The sequence below is a fragment of the Colias eurytheme genome, chromosome 2 (genome assembly GCF_061535395.1).
Source record: "Colias eurytheme isolate Ceu_HAF_F1 chromosome 2, ilColEury1 Martin Lab GWU primary, whole genome shotgun sequence".
Classification (NCBI taxonomy): Eukaryota; Metazoa; Arthropoda; class Insecta; order Lepidoptera; family Pieridae; genus Colias; species Colias eurytheme.
This window is the reverse complement of record NC_142981.1, coordinates 8,173,125-8,200,800: the sequence shown is the minus strand read 5'-3', so window position 1 is coordinate 8,200,800 and position 27,676 is coordinate 8,173,125. Positions and strand designations below refer to the sequence as shown.

Below are 27,676 nucleotides of genomic sequence, written 5' to 3'. Positions count from 1 at the left end.
TGTAAAACGTGTGAACTCTGCTCTAAAGTATTATCTAAATAAGCTTTTGACTTTATCAAAACATTGCGTAGCTTTGTTTTAAAAATTGTTACTTCATTTAAGGATCGCAATAATATTTTAATGAGCGATAAACAGAGGAAAGAAGTCCGTAATCAAATGTGAATGCTCAAATGTAAATTATTAAAAGTTTAATTGTATTCCGGAGCTCGACTCCTCAGCCGTAAAGAAGCCGTGAGGCGCCTTTGATACACTATTAATGCAATTGTTCGAAAACAGAGCGAGGCAATAAAATTTAGCCTTCAGGTGGAATATTCCACTCCACTTTGCCCCTTAGGCTATAATTTTTCGCATTGCGGATTTTAACAAACGTGTTTCTTTACTTTGTTTTATTTCTTGGCGCAAATGAGGCGGTACTTAACTAAACTTAGTTTGTAGGAAAATCTGGTGTTGTACTTTTTTGGAATCATTAGATCATTTTTACGAATTTGAGATTAACTTTCTTGTATATCCAAAAATGAACTAAAATAGGAGAAAAGTAACAATAAGTTACATTGTGTGTCCGATAAAAACCTTTTGTCTGCTATGATAATAAACATGAAGAATTGTTATTGTTCATTTTGTTCATGAAGTTATTTATAGGTTATAGATTATTTTTCTTTTCTGCATTATAAAATGTTATAATAATACAAATAAATGGCATAGGTACATATTTTTATAACCTTTGAGGCAAACTAAAACAACTATTAAAAAATTATATTTTATTATATTGCTTTAACTATACACGGAAAAGTATTAAATATAATTCTTGAAAATCCTAATTAGGCATATGTACAAAATATTTGATAATTTTATTATAGACATTATTTTATAACTAAATTTATAGTAGTTTAATAACAATAACAATAATGACTGATATGACGATTAATTAGTTCAATAAATTTATCTAAATACATGTTATCACAAACATCGAATCGAAGTTAATACATATTTCATTAACAATCGTTACTATTTTAAATACAAAAATATATGATAAATTTTACAAGACGTATTTAATACGTTAATATTTGAAATATAATCTTTGGAAAACTCTAGTGCAGTCAAGTTACGATGTAGTTCTTTTGCCACTTGATAAAACATGACACTATCCGCATCTATAACGTAAAGATATCAACATCGACTTACATCTCAAATCAGATTTTCATGGAACACTATCATTGAGATACTCTCGAATCATACCACACTTAAAAGTTCATCGGTATGATAAAGTAACCTTCTTTTTGAATCAATTCTTGAACGCATCTTGGCCTCTGTTAAATCCTATAGTGTCTAAGTTATATTTTTCCCTGTCGTTTAATTCAGATGCATCAAGCGCCTGACCTCATTCACAATACCAAGTCGTTCTTCGAAATTTCTTGTCTCCCGAACGACGAACTTCGCCGGGCACGCCTCTTAGAGAATTATCTGAAATGAAAGAACAATTGCTTTATATTTCTATTGAAATCGCTTTATATTTACAGAAAAGTTCAGAATTCAGCGAAATAGAATTTGCTTTAGGTAAATATGAATGTGTATTATATAAAACTAGCATGGTCAAAAGAGGAATAATAAGCCGCCTTATTAGAAATGAACACCAAACGTACCATACAACATATAATAACTCCTCATTTGACCACACTAACTTACCCGATGACAAATATGATAAAAACGAAACAAAAATGTAAGTAAGAAAAAGGCATCCACACATAGAATATTCGGAAAGATGTGTGAAGAAGGTGGACAAAACCAAACGCAACCAATGCTTTGAACCCAATTCCCAAATTTTAATAGTACTGACCTACAAAGCAACTCATGGGTGCACTTCTACGAGAACAAAACCATCTAACAGACCTGGAGAAAAGATTTCTACTTAATTAATATAGTATTGTTTTCCAAATACGTTTTAGTGACACTAAGCGTATGGATATAATATCATGTACTATGAAATCTTTAGTGTAGGTACTTACATTTATCGTCCTTGCCCTCAGTTTCTGTGGACTCTTGACTGTCCATAGACACCATGGAAACTCGTTTACTTCGCTGTTGCAGTAAAAGTTCTGTAAAAAGACATTTATTCTTTAATATTTCTCTTTCATTCAGAATCACGAAGTATCGTTCGAAATTTGGAGCATGATATTTATTTATAATTAACATATTGACCAATAAAGAAAATTCTATATTTCTGAACTATTATAAATGTATAAGATTGAGCTATGAGAACTTTTATGAAAGTTTGAAATTAACGGTAAAGTATTTTTGAGTGTAGAAGTTAAGCTCTATGATGTTAAATTTCATCTACAAGTAAAACCACAAATATATTTGGTTTATTTTTAAAAAAGGTCATGGTCCTGCAATATCATAACTGATAATATTTACAGCATTACATTTGGTACAATCATACTATAAGTATTTATTGGTGTACCGGATATCTTACTAGATAGAAATTGATAAACATACGACAAATCGATAATTCGAACGATTACGAAGCAATCTGTAGGAATACATAGGATGGATCTTTATCTGATAAACCATATTTTCGTATGTTCCAATCAATATTTTAAAATAAATACGCAATTCTCGATATATGAGCTTAAAGCCAAGGACGTGCCAAACAAAAATCAATAATATAATGATTATATATAACTTTTTTTCTTGTTCTGCTACATGGTAATCTTTTGTTCATAACAGCCACTATTTTATTTAATATTCATATCTGTTTATGGATTTTTCTTGTGTCTCCTTTCATTATGGCAAGTCTCATTAGTCTCTTTAGTGTTCGGTAAAGGCTTAGGGTAAAGGCCTTGATTAGGGATCAAATTAATAGCTAGCGCATTTTTATGATTTGAAGTCTTTTGTAGGCTAGTAGGCTAATAATTACAATAACTATTTTGCGAAAAAAACATTCACAGTTCACACGGTAAATAATTATAATAAACTAGTTACCATAAATATACATACCTATATAATATGGATGTTTGATTAGTTTAAATCAAATTACACATCTAAGAATATATAGATTATAAATAAAATTAAAAATAACTTATTTTATGTACAAGTAACGACCTAGAAGCAAATATCATGTCGAGGCCGCACCTGTCTAAATACATGTGATAACGCCGCACCTGATAATAGCGATAATTTTCAACCTAGGGCCTCACAGTATTGATTACCTCCACCACAATATAAACCTAAACAACATACAAATGAATAGGTTAATTATGAAATCTAATAATAGCCAGTACAGTCATTCGAATTCCAAATTGTTGATTGCAATACAATCAAAATACAGATTGTTTCGCCGATGGCAATGTAAATATTATAACATTCTCACATTGAAATCCAATAAAGACGGAAAACGAGGTTCTTGTTGATAAACCGAAACTCAATACCGCAATCGAGGACTCGATTCGTGTACTTATTGCTATTATCTAGCAATGCCGTACAGAAAGCGTATGACATTAAAAGTCGATTAATTTCGATTCTAACCAGTTTTCTTTCGATAACACGCATCGAAACTGTAATCAGTAACACAACCTCGATTACATGTAATATGTGAGTCATAGTTGGTGACATATTTCCTATAGTACCGACGTTTCGCAGAGGACAAAAGGCTATTGTTTTTTAAAAATTGCATTTGCTGTTACATATCGTTTGTGACTAAGACGTTTTTGCATATTGACTGGATTTAAATATGGTCGATTCTCCAAATAGTTAAAACAATAACTAATATTAGAACCAAATATAATGTAGAATTAATTACAAATACTTAACGCATAAAGACTAAAAATAAACTCTGTGTATGATATAAAAAAAAATAATGAACGTTGTTCAAATCATAAAATAAAAGATGTTTTATAACAACGTCATACATTTATGCAAGTGTTCTAAATACGTCGCATATCAAATAAGAAAAAATCAATGCGGAATAAAAAGTTCGCTTCCTGTCGTTCCGTCCTGTCGTCCGACGCATCGAGTGCACATGCAACTCAACTGGCACCCAATAAAACACAGTCATCGACCCCGCATGCGTCAACCGACCGACGATAAGGACCCTGCCCTCTTCCCTCACGTACCAAGACGGGAGCAGATGACGATCAATTAAAAAAGTTTGCCCGCATTAACTACACTGAAATTACTTCCACCAGATGTACCACATAACATTCTTCATACACTAACTCAATAACGATACGTTTTTCGTGATAAGATTGCTGCAATACGCTGTCAATTTGTTTTGTTGGCGAGTGGTGAGGCTGGTGGAGCGGAAAATTAACTTAAATTGTTAATAATAATCCGGCATATAAATCGTGTGCTGCGGTTACCGAATCAGTGGACGTATAATGAAATCCAAACATAACGCGCATGATATGATTTGTGAGGAGCGAAACGCTCCCGTGACAAGTTCCTGCCACGCGTTGTGCTCTATTCATCTTTGCTTGCAACTACTTATGCAACCATCCTCATTGTGATAACAAATTGCTTGACAAAATGTGCATTCGTGATCCGAGCTGTATACTCTAACAAACAAATGATGTTTATGATTTTTGTTGCTCTATTACCACAAATGACTTGTTTGCCTTAACCTACAATTTTTCTCAGAACTGTTAATAATTTTCATAAATTAAACTATCGCGTCATCGTTAATAACAATTATGAAATAATTGCTTTGATCTTAATAAATTTTTCATTGCAGAAAACATGAAAGAAATCTATTTGTATGAAGAGATAAATATCAATCCAAGTAAACACAAGTAAATTACTGTAGTAAGAAATATTATTTTATTATAACAAAACCAATAAATACTGACAAATGATAAAGGCCTAATGGGAATACAAACGTAATTAACTTTTATCTCTAAATTACCTTCTCTATATAATATACCGAATATTTTGATGCGTAATAAATGTACATATGATTTGTATTGTCATACCTTTTTTCTGCATAGCCTGCTCCCAAAGCAACGAAGTTATCTCCTCGACCCAACCGTTCCTTATCGCTGAATCTCTTGTCTCCAGTTTGTATGACTTGAGATTCCTCTTCTTGTACCAAATGCTGAATTTGTACTGGTCATGCTCTTTTGCCGTTATGCCAAGATCGTCGACTGGTATGTGATCTTTATATATAAAGAACTCAACCGTCAATTGCTGAAATATAATAACTTTAATTAGTGGGAACGTCGATCAATACAAATTATCTCCAAAAAACTTGGAAGAATTAAAATTAAATTATTCAAATAATGTTATCAGTCTGTAACGACATCATTATATATTGCCAAATAATATTTTGTATGAAAATGGCGTCTATTACGTGTTTCCTGTGTCGTCACATTGAAATCAGCATCAATTAATCGACCCGTAACGCACGAGGCCGCACATTGTTTATCCTGTTATAGTTCATGGACAGTGTCATCCATACGTTCTTACATTATTTAAATATTAACTTTAAATAACTTTCACACATTCAACAACACATTCTTTGAATGAAAATTATAGGTAACATCCTAATTATGATAAACATAATTAAAGTGCAAAATTCCTGAATTCATTTAAAAAATAAACATGCAGTCATACGTTTATATAATGCTTTTCTTTTCAGGAACTAGGACGACATAATTATGTACCTAGTGGTGGTGCTTATCTTGAGACAATTCGGGTTGAATCTAGATTTTTCGGAATAATTGACCCAAAAAGTCTGTATCATTGGTTACATAATAAATTTATAGTTTGGACTTGGATAGGAAAATACAAACCAGAATTATACGTAAGTTGTGAACACTAGCAATTTCTCTGTCTACGAAATCAGCTTCCGACGCCAGTGAGGCGCGTCCACGTAATAAACTATTTTTGTAATATCTACCCACTATTTCATTATACGCTATGTTAAGTGGAAGTATCTCGGTAAAAAGCACTTTTATTCTTACGAATTGAAGTCTCAAAATATTTATACTAGTAATGTTCCGTACGAATGCTGAATTAAACATCATGGTCACGATCGTAACCTTTTAGTAGAGGCTATTGGGCTACACAATGCGTTTTTATTTTTTGCTGTCATTATACTGAAAGGGATATTTTAGTACAACTAGGTATATGCAATTTATAAAATCATGGTCAATATTTTAAAGCCTTATTTCATCCGATATTGAATATCTAATTTTCTTATTCTAACTAAGTTTAATTTCCATTAAACATATTATTGCGAGAAAGTCGCAAAATATCAAAGAAAATATATCAATAAGAACAAAACTTCTCAAGTGGAACCTTTGTTCCGGTATTAAGTCAACGTAACGTAAAATAACAAAGTGCTACAAGATACATTCGTGCAGCTCTTATACCAACAATTTAATTCGTTTTAACAAATTACTCTAGCAATTAATGTTGTCGTCTATTAAAGAGCATAAGGTTTGAGTAAAGGCAATAAAGATAAAAAGACTTGTATATTTAACATCACTTTAGACAATCTTTATTGAAAATACGATAATAATATTATGCAAAACGCACTATAGGACTTCACATTATAACTATTGCGTTATCACCAACCAGTAGACAATATTACTGACATGATACTGTTTAATAATATAGTAATTTTTAATGCAAATTGATAACACATGATTCATTATTTATGATTCATGATGTGAACATTTAATTATTTGTTTTAAGCATGTTTATCAAATTATTTGATTATTAGCATTTTACGCAATGAGAATATTTTGATAAGAATGATAGATTTGATTTTATTACCTTACAAAGTGATATGTGTACCTCATTAAAATTTATTCAAATATCCGCATAGTTTTAAAAATCTTCATGAATTCAAAAAAAATATTTACAGACTCGAAATCTAAGAGATTTCACAAAAGGAAAAATAGACAAACCTTCCTATAAACAGCTGTAATGAGTATCAATTTGTCAAACAGAAAGATTCTCATGAGTTGTCGCCGCCGGCGCGCGTTGTCCATCGCGTAGAATTCATTCTGCCGTAACAATCTTCCCTGATTCAACAGGTTCAAATAAGGCTGGAATCATATAAATTTATCTATCATAATATTTCATTGCTTCACATTCATTCATAGGACTTAGGAAATTGTAATATAAGTTAATAATGACAATTTTCTCATGTAAATAAGTGACGTGATGAAATTGCACGTCATTTATTTGACTAATATTTTCTAATATTCATTGTAAGTAATTCGAAAGTCTTAAAGAAAACTGTTGAAAATAAGAAGGAAAAAGACATGCGCATTATTGGCAACCAGCAAATAACAAAGACAGCGTTGTCGTTTAGTTTGTATTCTACCCCTCCGTTCATTTCCCCCCTAACGTCCGATGCCACATGAAATAACAAACAAAACACTTTCGCATTCATAACACAAACGTCAATACGTTATGCATTGTTAATCCATTCTATAAATAGCTGGTCAAGGTCTTAAACTTTAATTATTAATACTTACTGGGCAATCTCTTATATTTTCCAAAGCCATGATCCCGTCCACCGCTGTCAGAACACATTCAATCATAGTTTTAGCTAGTTTCAAACTTTCTAACGGCGTTTCATCAGTCTCCGACTCTCCATTGCTACCGCCCGTTTCATCACTGTCCACACTTAATTTAGATATTCTAGAGTCCGATTCACACCTCTCATTTTCATAGTTTATATAAGTTTTTACGAGATCATCCAGAAACAGTTTATACCTCGGTATCCTTTGCACCGGTTCTAAAAGGTAGCTAGAGAGATCTAATCTATCACCTAATTCTAACTGTCGTCGCTGAAACAATAAAAAATGTTTTAATACTCGATGCTCAAACATTAATGCATATTAATAGTGGATAATAATTATGAAGCGATTAATAGTTTATCTAACATCATCTAATTTTATGCATACGTAAGCGCGTACTTCTATTTATTTATTTATTTATTACGCCAAACCAACAGTAAATACATATAAATCATTGCAAGCTTAAATCTAGAAGTATATAAATGGTAAGGATGTATCTACCAATTATAGGTAAGGACAATTCATTTAGAATATCATAAACTTACTTAAATTGTACCAACTAAATCAACATAGCGTTTCTTATGTTAATTTATTTTATGACTAACGTAACTATATTTAAAGTAATTAACAATATTTTTAGAAAAAATTGAATACGAATCAAAGCAAATATCCACCAAATTAGGCTGAGATGCACACAAAACATTAAACTCACTGCACATTCTATTTATTGGCGAGTTTTTACCAACATTGTTTCGATACAGCGGGAGATCAAAAACTCTAGATATGGGAAGCCGGGGTATTTTACTAGGCACTGTAAACCTAATTTGCTCTAATATTTGTGGACATACAATAATACCTCTAATTATTTTGTATAAAAACAAGATATCCCTTTGTTGCCTACGATTACGAAGAGATATCATATTGAAGAACGCTAATCGGGTGTCGTAAGGATTTCTATGAGATATACCTTGAGAGATAAACGCAATGTGCCGGGTGAACTTACGTTGAATATTTTCAATACGTTGAGAGTGCACTGAATAGAGGGGACTCCAAACCACACTGGCGTATTCTAGTTGGGATCGTACTAATGAATTAAAAAGAGACAGTTTCGTTTTTATACTAAATGATTTGGTATTTCTTTTTAAAAAGCCTAACATTTGCGACGATTTTTTACAACTGTATTAACATGAGAACAAAATTTTAATTCACTATCAATAAGAACCCCTAAGTCACGGATTTCATTACATTCACACACAATATCTTTGTTTATAGTATAAATTGCTGATGTACGTATCTTTCTCCGGGTTAACATAATTAAGAAACATTTCTCAGCATTCAGAACCATATTATTGTCAATGCACCACTCTACAATTCTATCCAAATCTGATTGCATTAATGAGACGTCATGTTGAGATTTGATCGTTTTAAATATCTTGAGGTCATCGGCGAATATAGAGAAGCTACAGTGGTAGATAACACGACTAATGTCGTTAATGTACAAGCTGAACAATATCGGTCCTAAATGAGAACCCTGTGGAACTCCGGAGGATGAGGTATAAGGATGAGACTCATATCCTTTTACAGTAACGATCTGTATTCTATTTTTTAGGTAAGAACCAAACCAACATAACAGAGAACCATATATTCCATATGATTCAAGTTTAAGCAATAGGAGGTCGTGGTTAACTCTATCGAATGCACTCGAGAAGTCAGTGTAAACACTGTGGACCTCATTACCTTTATCTATCTCTCTAGATATATGTGAGATATACTCAACCAGATTAGTTTCCACAGATCGTCCCTTTAGGAACCCATGTTGATTTGAGTTAATGAAGCAGGACGTGTGGCTGGTAATTATAGGACATAAGAGAGACTCAAACAACTTGGCTAAGCAAGATAAAATAGAGATAGGTCGATAGTTTCGCACATTGTCGGTGTCGCCTTTCTTATAGACAGGCACAATTCTGGCCTTCTTCCACTCAGAAGGGAAAGTACCACTGTCTAAGGAACGATTAATAATCTTACTTATAGGTAAGGCCATCACGACATAACAACGTACTTCTACGTAAGCATGTAGAGAAATGGTTCGTTTATATCAAGTTACAAAATTATTATTGTATGGAAAAAGATATGTGATCACGATCAAATAGAATTACTGGAGCAGAATTTCATCCGACTAACTAGACTGAGAAGTTTGTTAGCAAGGAAATGGCGCGTGACAGACGTACGAGGTTTCTCTATGCCAAAATTTATAATTTTAATTGCACAAATATTCCATTCAACACACATGGGAACTGTCTGAACATTCAGCATATATTTTATTCCTCTTAATTTGTAAATTGATAAACAATATTTAAGCTGAATATTTAAAACCTATGCCTCGTATTCTAAGATTTATAAATGACAACTCCGTCTTTCAACTAGCATTCGATTGAAGTATTGTAGAACTTACTGAATGTAGTGAACTGAATGCCTCAATACTGGCATAAATTATGTAACAGTACACACAGCTATCCACATATTCAACAGTACTTTACATTCCATAAGCCACAACTTTAGAAATGAGGAAATGCACACGCATCATCGTGAGCACAAAAGCATATATGTACAATGCACAGATAATAGTCGATAATTAAAATCATAATTTTTACATTCATAATTCAATTATTGTGTTTCAATTAAAAACCTGAACATGGCAAATCTAAAGGAAAATATTCAGTGCTTTTGGGACATTCCCTTATACATCATGATAGGCGTAATTTTAAATTTTACATTAATACACAATAAAATAACCGGATTTTTTCAATTGTATGAGAAAAATCCCAACTTAGATAACGACTGCGTCATGTTATTAATTTATGCAAATATTGAATTAATGTATGCCAAACTTGCTTGCATGACGCTTTGATTATATTAAAATTAGCCTGTACCCACGATACAGGCCACCTGTGTACTAAATTTCACCCATATCAGTTAATCAAAAATACCTGAATAGATCATAAAAATGGAACATTTTTAAATTACCTGGAAAAATTGTTTGTGCTCATACACCAGTCTAGTTGCTCTCTTATTATTTCTAGAGTACATTACGTACATATTAAACCTTTGCTCCTGAAATAAAATACAGTCATTTTAAAAATTGATAATAATTGAAACTTCTTACAGAAGCATTGATATGTATGCGGAAGTATAAAATAAATAGGATATACTTTCTTTTGTGAAGGATACTGTCCATAAAAATTGAAATATTCATAAATTTTTGGATAACTTAAATTATAAACTAAGAGAGAAAGAAACTTCGCTGTTCCATGCAAATAATTGAAAAAAACCGCTCATAATTCTATAATAAAATTATGTTAGACTTCAACTATTATAATGAGAGGTTTATAAAGCGGAAGCCTTCTCGGTATAAACAAGCGAACGATATCCATGCGCAGTATCGGACCGTGAAGGTGTTTTTGTTACCTACTGAAAAATACAATTATAAACCACATTTGTTCTTTTCCTTGTGATATTGGCATTCTAAAGATAAGCAGGATGTTTTGGAGATTTATTCGTGATAGGAATATCTCTTCGAATTGAAGCTTATCATTTTGGGTCATAGTAATGCAGATATAATATTTTAATGTGGTAGAAAAATCAATACTGCGTATTGTATAATGTTTATTTTTATTACATTATGAAATAAACTGAAATTGCCACAGATAGAATACTTTCTTCTCTTTGTATATTTTTTGTTTTGCCACTTTCTACTTCGTATTCACACTTATTAGTAGGTATCACAATATACTCACGAATCTCCGAAAACATTGTCCAAGTTTCCTTAGATCATTTTCGCAGTCTCTCAAGGCTGGGAGGAATTCCTCTGCATGGAACCGACATATTCGTTCAATGTTCGCAAATATGTCCGTCTTCGACCCTCTAAGTGTCATTGGTAAATCTTCTCGAGACATTTCTGGGATGTAATCTTCGACCACATGCCTTAGTCGCTCGACGTACACATTTTCGGTATGTAGCAACTCATTCACGCGTTCAGTCATCCGCCTAGTAAAAATAGATATACGTTTTATTATTCGAAGAAAACATTAGCAATACAACAGATAATACAATACTATACTATACTAGCGATACTATCATTGTATCGATAAGGTAAAGTATGTAGCTATAACATTAATCATGGAGTTAAACATCCCTTTTAGATTATACTACATGGTTTATCTATTTAATACCTTAGAAATTAACTTTCTCAAAAAATGTTTGTCAATTAAAATCTTTTGATCTACGTGCTTTAAAAAAATATTTACGGAAAAAGATATATTTTCATACAAATGAAACTTGTGTAAAATCACGTCAGATGTAATTTGTAAATAACCTTGGCATACAAAACGTATCACGTATGCTTTCATTAAAAATAGATACGCAATTTACCTAGTTACTGTTTAACTAATTTTTCTATATCTTTCGCTTGAAATAATTGATTTTGAATTAAATATTAATACATATTTGAAGTTATACTTTTCAACGAAACTTATCAATATCAGTATTTCCTGTATCTCCTTGATCGTAACACGAAAAGCACGTACGAGGTATTGATAAGAGTTTTTCTGAGTAATAATATAATTACTTGTTTATAAGGTGCTAAGTGCTTACTTTGCTAACATATGAATTCAAATATATAAGACGATTATATGTTTTATTATATTTATCCCTAACCACAGATGAACTACTATAGTAGTATTGTTTACAAGACTATTTTTTACATTTATTGTAATTGTAAAATTTTATCATTTGTGCCTGTTGTTTATTCGATTGTTGTCACTTGGCATAATTAGCCGAACAATAAAAATTTTCTCTTCACTCACCTTCTGTGACTGGCCACCACACTAGGACAAAAACATCGACCCATGCTCAATGAAAGACCTTAAATAAATTATATGCCCAATTTTTGTAAATAAAATGCCTGATAGTAAAATATTACAATACCTAACAAATCTACTGACATATATAAGATATATTTAGATCTATGATAGCGGCAGTACACATGGGGCCAACGTGTTGGGCCAACGTGTTGGGCAAAAATGAAGATTCCTGTTCACACATTGGCTTACTGATCATTCTGCATTGGCGCTTCAAAGATGGACGTAGTCCGTAGAAGTTCTTGCAGCCGCGGCAATTTATTTATATACAGTGCGTTTAATTATTACGTACATGTGCATCAATAACAATGAGTGTACTCTGCCGTCTGCGATGATACCATTTTCCAATCTCTATTGTCCTTTTTTATATCTGTATAAATAAAACATTATTATGTTTAGATTTTTTCAAATATTTAAAATGTGTACATTTTACATTTAATTTAATTTTAACTACCTATACAACGAAACTTTAAAGATTAGATTTTAGATATTATTATTATATTAAATGATAATATTATTTATGTAATAAAGCACAATTTGATCAAAATCATGCTCATTGTATAATTATTGTTATTTAATTTTTAAGAACAAGTAACTTTTTAATACTATTTTACTCATTTTATAAATATATTCATTTTTTTATCGCATTGTATGAAAGTGAGATAAGAAAAACATCTAGAATAATATAATAAATAGAAAATAGAACATCTAATTTATTGAGTCATATGGTTTTATTTTTGTGTAGTTCATGCCGTGGATTCCAAATTATTCCTTCATGTCGATACAATTCTACGAATTGTAAAACCTCGGCGCCGCCATCGCTATCGGAATAAATTTCATTGACGCGTAACGATAGTGTCTCCGCTGACGAGTAACAACAAACTGAACAAGACACCAACGTGTGAACGCTGTTTGTGGAGCGCGCCAAGATCCTTTGATGTGTGCACAAAAAACCGACAACATTCGGTTGGCCTGCCAATATTGGCGCCAACTAGGCTAATGAAGCCAACATACCGCCAAGTAGCTCTCTACACGTTGGCCCAACCCGTTGGCCCAACGCGTTGGCCCAATGTGTACTGCCACCATGAGAAAACGTATCGTTCAGTATATAAGCCAAAACAATAATACATTGATTACGTGTGAAGTGATCAGAGAAATGACACAAGCAAAGAAAATATAAACAATGCACTACAATAGGTTTTACTGTAAAAGTTCTATATTCTTATGCTGTGTTCTTATCTGTGGTTCTTATGCAATTCCTAGTGTCGCCTATGTGGGAGTACTCCTAACGTGTCCTAACCTTAAGTCACCTTAAATAATTGTAACTGGAGCAGAATTAATAAACCGCTAAGGACTTACCATCACCGATTAACATATCAGATCAATTTGCTGAGTATTAATGTTTGAATAAACACAAATATTAAAAAATAAAATAAATGATTAAAAATACATATTATGTTTATGTATTTGCATCATTAATTTGTCTAGTTTGAAAGCATTTTTTAATCACTGTGAGGTGTACCTAAATAATGTCGAACTACTTCTATATGCAACTTGGAATGTTAATAAGTCACTTCATACGTAATATGCAGTCATAACAAAGAGAATACTTTACTATGTACTAGTAGGGAACTAGGTACTACTACTACCAAGTAATACTAGTAATGGTAATACTAGTAGGTACAAAAGTCTTATGTGTTACACATATAAGACTTTTGTACACAGTTCCTACCTATTCCTTAGAAAATAGATTTGTTTACAAAATTATTGTTGTTCGATGTTTTATTTTTAGATACTGGAATAAATATAAAGCAGAAACTGTGTAACTTCAAACAATACAGTGAATAAACAATCGGTTTAAAAATATTCAGACCTTGAGATTTTATGTGTTATTTCAAAGAACTTCTTAGTTTGCAAGTTGAACTCGGTTCGATGTTCATTTTTTGTCTACAGTGACATCAAAATGAAACGTGTTATTTTTTTTTTTTTTTTGGCACAGTTTACTACTTACCTACATTGTAATTTGTAATACAACGCCGTATATTAAATTGCCAAATCTAATCTGATACAAATTACTGTTTATTTTTTACTACAAATGAGAGTATTTACGGATGAATTTTTGAAGAGAAACTCTTTTATGCGCGTTGCGACTAAAATTTCGTCACGTCATGGAGTAAGACTACGATTTTGATATCTTTGAATCTTGCCAAAGAAGTTTCATTTCTGACATGTGTGCTCGACACACGGGCTCTTTTTTTAATTTATACAATGTAGTATTCTACCATCATTGTAAATAATGCAAAGGGGTATAATTCGTCCATTTGTAAAACTAGTATACTTCATAAACAACCTAGACACGTTTAGGAATTTGTAAATATTATACAAAACTCGTCAGCATATCAACAATAACAATATTATGTTCACATTCAATTAGAATTTAGTCATCACAGCCCACGTTCCGTTTTTTGTTCCAACTTCCAACCAACTATAAAATATATACCTATTGATACCTATTTCGTTGTACCAACCAAGGCAGAGAGAGGAACTTAAATCCAAATATTTAAACTTATATTATAAGCTTCAGAATCGCAAGCAATATTACAAAGAACTGAACAGCAGCAGCATTTTAGCACAGATCGGGAAATGATATTAGTTTTAAGGGACTTGAGTGTAGTTTAGCTTACAGCATTCAAAACTTATTCTAACATAACAATTAACAAGTCAAAAATCAAAGTCAAATAATTATTCAAATACTATTGAAAATAAACGTTCAGAAAGTATGTAATGAGGATGTATTAAATAGTAACAGCAGTACAAAAGTGGAGAATCCAAAATTTACTTTCTTTTTTTCACACGTGAAGTTGAAAGGTTGATTTTGAATAAATTATATTAAGAGTAAACCTCCTTTTAATTATAAAAAATTAAAAGATAAAGCTGTTTTCCATAAAAGACAAAACAAATTTATTGCGAATGTTTTTTTTTATTACATTATCTGAAAACGATCGTGAACTAACCTAACTTACCATGAATATAAAATCAGTAATTAATAATATCACCCTTTTGTTTCGAATATACCTAATCATTCATTTGCTATATAGGCTTAGTTTTGATTAACTAAGCTTTAGGTATCTATACTAATATTATAAAGCTGAAGAGTTTGTTTGTTTGAACGCGTTAATCTCAAGAACTACTGGTCCGATTTTAAAAATTCTTTCGTTGTTTGATAGCCCATTTATCGAGAAAAAACAGAAGAAAGGAAGGATATAGGCTATATATATCATCACGCTAAGACCAACAGAATCAGAGCCACGCGGGTGAAACCGCGGAGCGCCGCTAGTGACTAGTTATAATAGAAATACAAACCCGTTTTCATGATTGCATATTTAAAATAAACGTAAATATAACGTGTTATAACTGTGCGTATATTTATTTTTCATGACAACTACCGTAAAACAATAAAAAACTAATAACAATTGTTTAATTTTTTTAAGTTAGTTGTATCAAAAAAAACATTAAAACGTAATTTTCTACGGCAATGTTCGCACTAGATTTTCACATTCGAATGGCAATTTTATGCATTAACTTCCTCAAGTTAAAATGAATTTATGTTAATTATATAACCTAATTAGTTAAATACACAGCAAATTTCCTCAAACTACGCAAAATTATGAGGATTATCAATCTGCGTGTACATGAATATTAAATCATAACTCGGAATCTAACTGTTCGTCAAATACATAGAGGCAAACATCACTATGTTAACTACCTGCCTGCCTCGGACCATATGAATAAACATCAAGGTGAAACCTCATACGTAGTGCGATCGCGACCACTGTTTATTTACAGCGATAATCATTTTGCTTGTATATTGTGTAATGAGAATTGTACCAACTATTCGATATTCTCGAATGAGACAAGTTTTATATAACCAACAATCGCATTGCAATTTTGCTCAGCGTCATTTAAATTTAGTAACATGTCGATAAATGCTTATCAAAAATTCAAAACGTCGACATATACTTTGAAGAAATAGAACAAAGACGTACTAATCATATCAGCGCTTCAATGGCAAACGATAAATTATTATCAGATATAAAGGCGAAACAATTTTGCAATATCGAAAATATTTTCCTAGATATCTGAGCAGAATAAATTCAAATGACCTCACCTTCTATATTTTTCCTTTTTTGATTCCACTGGCATTAATACCGGTTCTATGGACTTTGAAACACACCACTCGTTTACTGCACTCACTGTGAGGAATTCTGTATCGGGTGCATGGCACACCTCGGACCCAAACTCGTCTGAAGATACCGTAATACTGTCATACTTTTGGTAAGGAACCATGTCAAGGGATGATATCGATTTGATGCTAACATTATCGAAATTGCTACGATCCCCAGATCCACCAGACCTCTCCGATAGATTGTCTGCTTCATCACTTTCATAATCGTTTATTAATGTATCAGTAGATTGGTCTGTTGATAACGTATCCGCTTTACCTTCATCGTTATTTACAATGTATTCATCACTTTCTTTAAGTTTATCACTGTCATTAGTATCGTCACTACTGCTACTACTACTACTATTACTACTAGAACGTATTTCATTTGATGAAGTTTTAATTACATTCGCCTTCATTTCTTCTTCATTGTCTGATGATTCAGATTGTTTTAATCGTAATAATTTTTCTAAATCACTTTGTCTTACACCATATGACCAAAGCGTCTCGCCAATATTGTGTCCTTGTCCACCGATTGTTGATTTTCTTCTTATTACAGGCGGCTGTCGTGATCGTCGTTGCACAATTGGTGAAGTGGAAGGTGTAGCAAATGAATAACGCCTCTCTTTTCCAGTAGTTTTCTCTGGAACTGGAGACTTGCTCTCAACCGAAGAGCCATCATTAAAAGGTTCTGGCGGCGGTGGCGCTGGCCTGTGTGGTCTAAGAGATGATGACTTACGGTCCGAAATGAATCCTGAAGAACTTGATTCATAACTTATTTCCGAAACGTTTGATAAGATAGAATTTACAGACACATTTGAATTTCTATCTGGAGTTGCGTTCACTGGACACAAATGTTGAAAGTGTAAATGAATTGGATTTACAACGCTTGTTAGACTACCCAGGAGAGGGTCTTTAAGTCTCTCCAGGGATTCACTAGAACTACCGAGGTGGATACCAGTGCGTTCGAACCGAAGAATCATATCTTTGACAGTGGTTCTATCCTTTCTTAATTCTACACAGTCATTGTCTGAAACATCACCAGACGACATAGGTTCCTGTGAAATCCTATTGATGTTTTCTTGTGACATGGTGTAGTGCATGTGTTTAGGTATTGCACTCACACCGAACTAATAGAGAAAGCGCGTTCATATCAAAACACAAATTAACTACACGCGCACAGATTACGAGCGCCCGCGTTGACAGCACAACACAACTGGCAGCGACGGCGCCCGCGCCCCTCGGCGCGCGATATGCAATACGTCACTATACAGTCTTTAGTCTATCATTCTTTGATAATTTGATTCTGCCTTGTAACTATTCGTTCGTTAAATAATAAGAGGATAGATAGATGTATGTATAAAATATAAATTGTGATAGTGTATCCTTTTGGTATCGATCGTCGCTTTGAAAAGTAGCTCAACCAACGGAACTTTGATCTGGTTTTCAATAATTATTATGATTACGCCTGCTAATAATGTAATGATTTAATATGCTAACATTAAATTTGAAGTTGTTCAATAAACCACTTTTACTTGAAGTTATTTCAAGTCGTAATATTTAGATAAGTAATTATGGAATGTAGCTTGTAAATAACTTACATAATTAATATGTAGGTGCATATACCTACTTAGTTTAAAATTAATTTTGCATACAATTAGGTATTTCTATACATTTTCTTATGTAGGTGTGCAAGACATCACGATTGTTTTTCATTTTCTGACTGGAAATATTATATGAATAGATATCCGTAGAAATAAAATATTAATTTTGAAATTAAAAGCCTTAACATAATATTTTACCACTTTATTAGAAAATTATTGTCACCTTTATACTCAATTATCATAATACAATGAATTGAATTTATTTTAAACTGCTAGTATATTTTTTTCTTAACAGATAAAATTAACAAAAAATTAAATTAATTTTTAAGCTTAGTCGACATCCAGTTTTCGGAAGGAGCCTTCAAGTCCAAAAAGTGAAGATGCAGTCTTCGGTTTCTCTGGGCGTCTAGACTCGTCTGAGTGAATGTTTTCCTCAGCGAGGAACCAGTCGCGATAGCTTTCCACTTTAGCTTTCCAGTAATCTGATAAATTATAATAATAATTATAATAAATTATTTAAAAAAAATAAAGAAATATATTGAGGATTTTGAAATGGTTTATGAACCAGATTTTAACTAACTAAGTTTAGTCAGTTAAAATCTGGTAAGTAAAAAGTACAGAATTTATTTATATACATTGTAATCTATTTCCTTCATTTTTAAGTTCATTTCCCTCACTCATAACATGACCTCATCGCCATTACAAAAAAAATAAACAGTTATTATACCCACGTTATACGTGTGTTTGTACCTACACACGTGTGTCTTTTCGTGATTGTTAAAAAAATAAAAAATATACCTCTCAAATAATTTCATTTTACTTATTATTATTGTATCTCATTCCATAATATTCGGGTACCATCATAAGGAAGGTACCCGGTCCTTTGGAAGGCTTACGTGGGGACACGGATCCAACACGCAGAGGCTCTTTAGAGAACTTTACTGTGTTGTGAGACACCAGCCGCAGCCTGCTCATGACAACACTATAGAGATACAGTCCTAGGCAGTCCGCGGCCGATGTAGGACTATTTCGAGATATGGAAAAACAAAATAAACTGGGCTATGGAGTGGGATGTTAAATGGGCCGGTATTTGAGGACTATTGGAAACTATGGCACCTGCCTTTCTTATTATTATTATATAAGGTTGTTAATATAAGGTGAGGTAAGGAATCGAAGGTATATGCAAAAAATAAATAATTTGTGCCAAGTATAGAACAAAATTACCCGTAAGCTCTTGTATGGTTCCGTTCTTTCCACCGTATTCAACGGGTAGAGCCTCTTGTGAAAATTGTTTGTGAAAATTTTCGTACGGTGGATTATGAAAATGAATCTGCAAACCACACATTTAAAGATATCATGACAACTTATGAAAATAGCTTAATTTGGTGACACGAAGTACCTAACTATGAAAAACTAACAGCAATAATTCTTGATAAGCTTACAAAACCTTTGTATATGAAATCAAAATACAATTTAATGTTAGCTATAAAAATTACCCTCTTCTTCAACTTGTCGCTCATAAACGATTTTATAAAGGCAAACATAGTTTCAAACCCGGGCGGTGGATTGAGCAAGTGCATATTTTTGACGCGAACTGGGAGAGCCTTCTCGAAAGAAGTTATAACTTTCTTCGCTAATGCCGGTGTCCATTGGCCGATTGCAGCTAAACTGATGTCCTTTAAATCTACAATAGCTTCCTGTAAATAATCATATGCATATATATATACTTATTCGTTCTTCAAGTAAAAAAGAAGGTAATAATAACATTGATGTAGGTAAATAGATAATTTCATCTGATTAAGATTGCACCTTATAATTTATAAAAAATAAGAATCGAAATATTATAAAACATTAAATTCTTCAGTACTGTCAGCCAGCAAAGCCTTGATATAAAACAAAAGGGGATTACCCAAAAAACTTCATTTTAATTCAAAATAGTTGACAATCACAGTTTAAAATTAACAATGACTTGGATTTTTAGAAGAATGAGAATAAGGAAAAGATACATTATTGTATTACTATATTAAATTATACCTCTCCAACCACAATAAAATTGTCATCTTCTTGCATTAAAATCTCAATCACCATGTAACAAATTTTCATTAGATCCTCGACTGGAAATAGCTTTCCATCTGGAAAACCATATCGCAATAGTACTGGACGACCACTTCTTTCACCTTTCTTCGCTGTATTCAATGGTAACGAAAGACTGAAGGGCAGGAAAAAAATATATTTATCTATACTATTATTATAAAGCTGAAGAGTTTGTTTGTTTGAACGCGCTAATCTCAGGAACTACTGGTCCGATTTGAAAAATTCTTTCGGTTTAAATAGCCCATTTTTAGAGGCAGGCTATGGCTATAATATCATCATGCCATCACCAACAAGAGCGGAACAATGCGGGAGAGACCGCGTGGCACAGCTAGTTTGAATATGAAGTCGCATGAAACATAATGTCACATAGTAAACTTTTCGTCTTTCGATATATTTAAAAGTTAAAAAAATTCTGGCAAATACTCACCCCCTTTTTAATATTTCATTCAACTTTGGATCTAAGGGATCTCTATTTTGAAATAATTCAGGTACAACAGTTCGTAGCGTGTAACTCATGTCGAGTTTTTCTTTTGTCCTTTCAAGGCTGAATTTATTTCCTCGTAAAAAGGACACTATTATTTGATCGGCTAAAATTTTATTAATAACATATTTTCATTATTTTGATTGTATAGGATTCATGTTTTAAAATTTCAATTCAGAATGTACCTATCTACATACATTACATGAAGTATTTGGAAGTGCTGACATCTGTTGGAAAGCTGATGTATCACTATTATTTTAAAAGAAGAACAATGTAACTGGTGTTCACCAGTTAAATTGTTCACCGTGGTGCAAATGAAACAATTTACAGATAGCAAACTAGATGGCGCTTTTAACAAACTCCTAAATCGTAAATAGAACCATATTTTTGAATGACTAGAAAAAAAAGAGGCTGTGTGCTGAGCACACATGTCAGAAGTGAAACTTCTTTGGCAAGATTCAAGGATTCAACGATTTTGTAAATCATCGCCTTACCCCATGACGTGACGGAATTGTCATGACGCAACCTTGAAATTTTACTCTCAACGCCTAAAGAATGTTTCACTTCAAAAATTTTACAAATCGAAAAAAGGTAACTAAACAAAGAAACTTACGTGGATTGACTTTGTGTAAATGCGGCTGTTTTTGGAGCCAATTTCTAATAGCTGTAACATCAGCGGCCAATCTTTCCGTCTTTTCATGAAGCTCCTTTTCAGCTATTTCTCGCAAGTTTTGTGGCAGTGGCCTTATTTTCAACATTTTTTAAATAACTTCCCTATATTTATAAAGAAATTTATTTATCGAATTAACAATACACTAATCATAATATTATGTTATTTAAAAAGCCTTACCTATTTAATTCCGAAATAAACGCTTAACAATGGACCTTTTTTGGTCCGATAGATAGATATGTACTGTGTCTATAAAAACGATCAGATACTAATTTCTTATTAGCCAAGTACCAAATTGACCCAATAGACCAATATGACCCCCTTTCGATAAAACAATCTTAGTTCATAAATAGAATATGTACGAGTGTAGCTCTAATTTACGAAAACAAAGATATATATGTATTATTAATATTTGTCACTTAACCAAAATCATCGTATTTCAAGTATTTTCCACTATTAATAATTAGAGAGATAGAGAGTACCCGAAATAAAATTTTAAGTACTTATTTGTTTACTTACAAATAATTAAAATGATACGACCACTCACAATGCTTCCTGGATACAATACTGAATATGTTGTGTTTATACAAAACGACTCAAAAACCATTTTGTTTTATTTATAGGTCTTTTTATTACTTTCTTACGTAGAATTCCTAACACAAATTAATAAGTATTATCACTTTGCCTTGTGATGTCCATAGTTTAAATAGAAAATAAATTATAAGAAAAGTAACAAAAATAACAGAAATTATAATTACAACACAATATAACTCTTTCTTTTTACATTATTTTTAGTACATTTTCATACTAAATATAAGTTATTAATAGAAATAGATAATACATTTTCCTCGGAGACAACGAGTAATCTGAATTACCAACCGTAAGCCAACGACAAAAGTTTTAATTTGGCTCTAACACATTTTTTCCTATGTAATTGAAATAAAAATATATTTATAAACTTATTATATTTCGTGATTTACACTTACCTTTACCTTGGTTATGATTGATGTCGCCACAAAACGAATAATAAGGTACGAAATAATTGGCATTTTATGTACCTACATAATCTGAATTTTGTTATATTCCTAATGATGTTCCTTTGCTAGGTGTGGTCCAGCATCAACATCAGAATATAAAACTTCATATTATAATAGTTTTTAGTATCATGAATAAATCTGTGGTGTTCAATGTTCATACCTATATGTAGGTAACTAGCTATGCCCCGCGTTTTTACCCGCATTGTTCCGCTTCTCTTGGTCTTAGCGTAATGTTAATATATTATAGTCTGCCTTCCTCGATAAATGAACTATCTAACAGTGAAATTATTTTTCAAACCGTCGTTCCTGAGACTAGCTCGGTCAAGTAAACTAACAAACTCTTTGCTTTATAATACATATTAGTATAGAGGGTGGAGAAATAAAGCAATTTAAGTGCATCATATAATTTATTTCAAATACAAACGATTGTTATAAATACTGTCTACACATACACTAATTAATAAGTTGATCAACAAATTGTGCAATTGTTTAAAGTCCCTAATTAAAAAACTTTATTCTAATCGATGTCCAGAGTTCTAAAGGAACCCGTATCGGAGAGATCAGCGCCAATTGGTTTCCCTTGTCGCTTGTGTTCATCTGTCCCATACTTTAATTCCTCCTCCATCCACGGTCTGTACTCTTGCATTTTCTTTACCCAATATTCTGAAAGAAACAAAGTATATTGTTTTCTGAGGGCATTTATAATATTTACTTGATTTTATAATTGCTTGAAATTGAAGAGAGGCCTTTGCCCAGCAGTGGGACAGCCATGGCTCATAATAATATTAATAATAAATTTATTGTGAACGGTAATGAAATGTATATAGTGGGAAATTTAATCATTTTTTTTTACATAGGTAAGTAATTAATTGTCCCGCCAAAAGGAAAATTTTTGTTCGTTGGCATTGAGATAAATTATAGCTTCGTAACCCATTTATTAATATTCCGTCTAAAAATGTCGTTTGTTTGAGAAAATGTTCAGTGCAAATGCTAAAATTCGTATTTTGTAAACTCAAATATTTTAGTATCATTTTTTTTTTATTTAATAATAGGTACCTTACGAATGGAAAGTCATCTCTAATTTCATACATATAGCTGATGGTATCATATAAATATATAGGTAAATATAGTATGATAATATTCGAACATAAATGTACCTACCAATTATTTCCGCTACAGTACCACCAGTGCCTCCGTACTCTACAGGAATAGACTCCTTAGGGAACACATCTAATAACTCTTCGTGATTTTTATGTATCTTCAACTGAAATTACACACAAGATCATTTAATAATGTCAAAAAGGATATTCAATACCTTTTTACATACACATTTATACTAATAAGAAATACGACTGACTATTTATAGAACAACCACTGTATCAGATATTCATTTTATAGTTTTTTGTACTATCATCTTACTTTAAGATTCCCATAACCTTTTTTAGAGGAAATATGATACTATTCTATGCTTACAAAGATCTCAATATAAGGTATAGCTCGTCTAAATGGTAAAGTTAACTTATTATTCGGAAAATAACAAAACCGAGTTATTTTTTTATTATCACTACTATTACAATCAGTGAGGGCTAGAAAGTTCAATAAACAATAATAAGTACCCTCTCCTTGGCCTTTTCGCTTAAGAATCCAGATACGAGTTTAAAAACAATCTCTACACCGGCGGGAACATTGATGTGATGGCTGCCTTTGAGACGAAGAGGAAGTGAATCCTGGAGAAAAATGTACACACATTAGCTGAATATCAACATGAGTGCCTTCGTATACGTTACAACAAGTCCATATTGATAGTAAATCTAGTCGCAGAGTATAATATTATGAACAAAAACCCCTTAGATTTCTTAAGCATATCATATTTACCTTGCTAGGTACATCTAACTGTTTAAACGCATGAAAAAATAACATTCATAAGTTAAATACATTCAATTATAGACCTACTTGAGAGACTGCTACAAGTTTCCGCAGCAAACTAGGATTAACAAGAGCCAAGTGACTAGTATTATTGCCGTCGTAGTCAACTATTATCTTTGTTCCCACAATAGATGCTGTATCGTCTTCTATTACCAGAATCTGAAATATATGTATGAAAAAGTATAAATAAATTTCTATGGTAGGTATAGTAAGTTCTCAGAAAATGCGTTAAAATGCAGACTCAGTTTCGGGTAATCGCTTTCGTCTAATTGTTTATTCACATATTTAATTAAAAATGTAATTTATTTATCTCGCAATTATAAATAATATTCTGTGAGTAGGTATGTGTTGTGTTAAATAATTACAGGTCTGCATACTTTTATTAGAAATAAGAATTTTCCATAAAACTTATAACCTACGTTGTAGATATTATACCTATAATTAAGTAGATAACTATATAATATATTTCTAGCGTATAATAATAAAACTATTTATTCTGGATATTACGAGACATGAATACTTTAATTTTTATTACACATGTAATTAAAATTAAAGTATCTAGGTATATGTCTACGGATTACATTAATTTAATATGCCACAGGTCAAGTTGATAAGATATGAAAAAGCATTGAGACTGGCTGGAGTCAAAGAAAGTATGTACGTATTATTTATTGTTGAGGTAATTAAATGAAATTTCTCTTGAGATAATTTGTATTCGTGAAATACAAAATTACAGCGCAATTAATTTAATTAAAAACCTACGAGCTTATAACACAATACTAATGAAAATGAGAACAATTTTTTGTGCAAAACTTAATTCAAAAGAATCAACAAAAGAGCAAGGTTGTTTTGGTACGATCGCTTTCTGCCATTCACCAAGAACATAATTAAAATCTGTTTATTTTTTAGTTGTTTGTTCTTAGTCTGAATTTTTATTATATTGTCACGTAAATATAGAGTAAATATTTACGTGACAAGTTAAGGTTAACAATTAACAACGAGATACACCTTTTAAATAGGGTGATTATAGTTCATCCATTACAAAATTAAGACAATAAGGATGTATGTTATTGTATGTACATATATCCTAATACATGTATGTTATTGTCTTAATTTTGTCATATAACAATCCTTGATTTAAATGGAAAAAAACTAACATCCTCATTCAGCTAAGACTAAGACAAATATGGTTTTTTATCACTCTTAATATCCCACGCAAATATATCGAGATGACTCATACACATAAAAACAGTAGAATTTATAAATCTTACTATCGGTAATCATTCACTCATATAGATAATCTGAACTTATTACTTCCAGGCAATAAATCTAATCATTTTATTCGTAGAAATGGCGTCTAAATAATAACTGCTAACATTTCTACTCCATACGCATTTCAGCTTATAACTGAAAGAGAACTTATTACGTACCTGAACTAAATAATGTAGAATACACATAATATCAGCTACATTGTATTTGTTGACGTCAAATCGGCCAGACCGAATCATAATAGCCCGAGGATGAAGGTCATCAGACTTTGGTAGTATTAAACATGTCCTGAGAATTTCAATAATAAAAAAAATTGGATAAAACTCCTACTTCATAATATCTAATGTGATAGAAAATTCATGTTCTTATTCATTTAAATAACTATGTGTAATTAAAAAAATGTTGCTTAATGATGTTATAAACATTGGGCTAGTAATATTTATTTTAATCGATGCTTAATGATCTCTTTATCTTATTTCATTTCCTTTTCCGCTAATTATTGATTTATTACCTACATAGATATTATTTGTAAACTTTGTACCTATCAATGACATTAACCTCGAAGTATAAGGTCTTCTTCGAACCGTACGCCATGTAGATGAAAATCAACTCTACGTTAAATATCGACTCTACCATGAAGTTTATAATCCTTTCAAACCATTTTATTATAATTAATTATATCCTTATCGTGCACATAATTTTCAAACATACCCAAGTCTTAAAAATTCTATAAAATCAGGCTCTGTAGGTTTTAACCGTAAAGTAATATCAGCCGCAGTTGTTCGGAGCGTGTAATACAAATCTAATTTTGCTTTGGCTCTCTCTAAGCTGAATTTACATCCTCGAAGCAACGCGACGAGCCATTGGTCATCTGGAAAAGTGAAAATTGAAATTATTAGCCTAATTAGAACACATTTATCTAACAACAATAAAAGTTTGTTATCACACGATATCTACGAACTGAATTATTATCGCACGTTATACACCGGCTTGGTAATTATTTTTAATTTACAAAGGTGAAAGAACTTAAATATATAATATGTTGAAACATTAAAAAAATAAATCTCTTAACAAAACAAGTAGATACTAGATAGGTAGTTAGGTACTAATAAAAAATCACCTGTTCTAGCCTTTAAGTGAGGCTGCTTGGCGATCCATTCTTTCAAATGTTGGATATCACTGGGAGTCCGTTTAGGATTTTCATTCAATTCATTTTTAGCTATTTCAGCCAACGCTGGACTTAATTCTCGAACCATTGTAAATCCTTAAACATGTTAAATAAGAAGAAATAATAACCTAACAATTAAAGATCACAACAATATAATACTAATAACTAATTCACTAAAAAGACTTACCTCTCTATTTATACAATGAAGTAAAACCGCGATCGACACCAGACTCGTGACAATCACATAAAATAAATTATAAAAACTGCAATTGACACTGTTAAATTCACTTTATTTCGTCGAACATACTTAGATCACGGTTCAATATAAACTGATAAAACCCGAACTTATCACGTTAATAAATTGCATCTATATAATACCTTGTTTTAATTTGTAATGGGAAAGTTGGAAACTTCAGTATTGGTTGTCAATGGTACCTTTGGTACTAACTAGGTGTTATCAGAACCTTATCAGTACCGTCGTTCAACTATACGACGGCGCATTTTAACACCTATATACGAGTTTAGATTATATTATTTATGTTTCAACCTACTACACCATAAAGTAATAAACTCGTCCACGTATGTCAAAATGGATATTCATTATGACAATTTATTTATCTAATTGAAATACCTAATAAGGAAAAATTCGTAACTATTTAATGAGTTTCAATCCATTTAAATTCTAATGTGATACTATTAAGTGTCAAAATAACTATTTCACCTTGATTTTACCCGTGTAACACTTGAGTAGGTAGATGCTGTA

General features: G+C 31.8%; 3 protein-coding genes across 4 annotated transcripts; all 3 read right to left on the bottom strand.

Moving 5' to 3' along the window:
• Positions 1 to 743: 743 nt before the first annotated feature.
• On the bottom strand, positions 744 to 17,896 carry LOC149910541 (uncharacterized). Of its 2 annotated transcripts, none has more exons than XM_090114860.1 (8): positions 16,611 to 17,896; positions 11,321 to 11,570; positions 10,551 to 10,637; positions 7,482 to 7,796; positions 6,906 to 7,046; positions 4,965 to 5,178; positions 2,004 to 2,093; positions 744 to 1,461 (listed from the first exon to the last, which is right to left on the bottom strand). In XM_090114860.1, the coding sequence occupies exons 1-8, from the start codon at positions 17,765 to 17,767 to the stop codon at positions 1,379 to 1,381; spliced, it is 2,337 nt and encodes a 778-aa protein (XP_089970986.1). In that variant the 5' UTR covers positions 17,768 to 17,896; the 3' UTR covers positions 744 to 1,378. The 2 variants fall into 2 exon arrangements, with proteins under 2 accessions (XP_089970986.1, XP_089970994.1); XM_090114868.1 differs by lacking the exon at positions 744 to 1,461 and adding an exon at positions 1,586 to 1,887.
• Positions 17,897 to 18,498: 602 nt separating this feature from the next.
• LOC149910540 (retinol-binding protein pinta-like) lies at positions 18,499 to 21,821 on the bottom strand. The gene is made up of 7 exons (XM_090114825.1): positions 21,694 to 21,821; positions 21,457 to 21,617; positions 20,790 to 20,949; positions 20,303 to 20,477; positions 19,765 to 19,965; positions 19,493 to 19,598; positions 18,499 to 18,750 (listed from the first exon to the last, which is right to left on the bottom strand). Exons 2-7 carry the CDS (start codon positions 21,599 to 21,601, stop codon positions 18,599 to 18,601), a joined length of 939 nt encoding a protein of 312 aa, XP_089970951.1. The 5' UTR covers positions 21,602 to 21,617; positions 21,694 to 21,821; the 3' UTR covers positions 18,499 to 18,598.
• A 1,123-nt stretch (positions 21,822 to 22,944) lies between these two features.
• On the bottom strand, positions 22,945 to 27,518 carry LOC149910539 (alpha-tocopherol transfer protein-like). Its single transcript, XM_090114851.1, has 8 exons — positions 27,101 to 27,518; positions 26,866 to 27,009; positions 26,457 to 26,616; positions 25,907 to 26,033; positions 24,504 to 24,635; positions 24,167 to 24,277; positions 23,712 to 23,814; positions 22,945 to 23,213 (listed from the first exon to the last, which is right to left on the bottom strand). The coding sequence occupies exons 2-8, from the start codon at positions 26,999 to 27,001 to the stop codon at positions 23,068 to 23,070; spliced, it is 915 nt and encodes a 304-aa protein (XP_089970977.1). The 5' UTR covers positions 27,002 to 27,009; positions 27,101 to 27,518; the 3' UTR covers positions 22,945 to 23,067.
• Between the last annotated feature and the right edge of the window lie 158 nt (positions 27,519 to 27,676).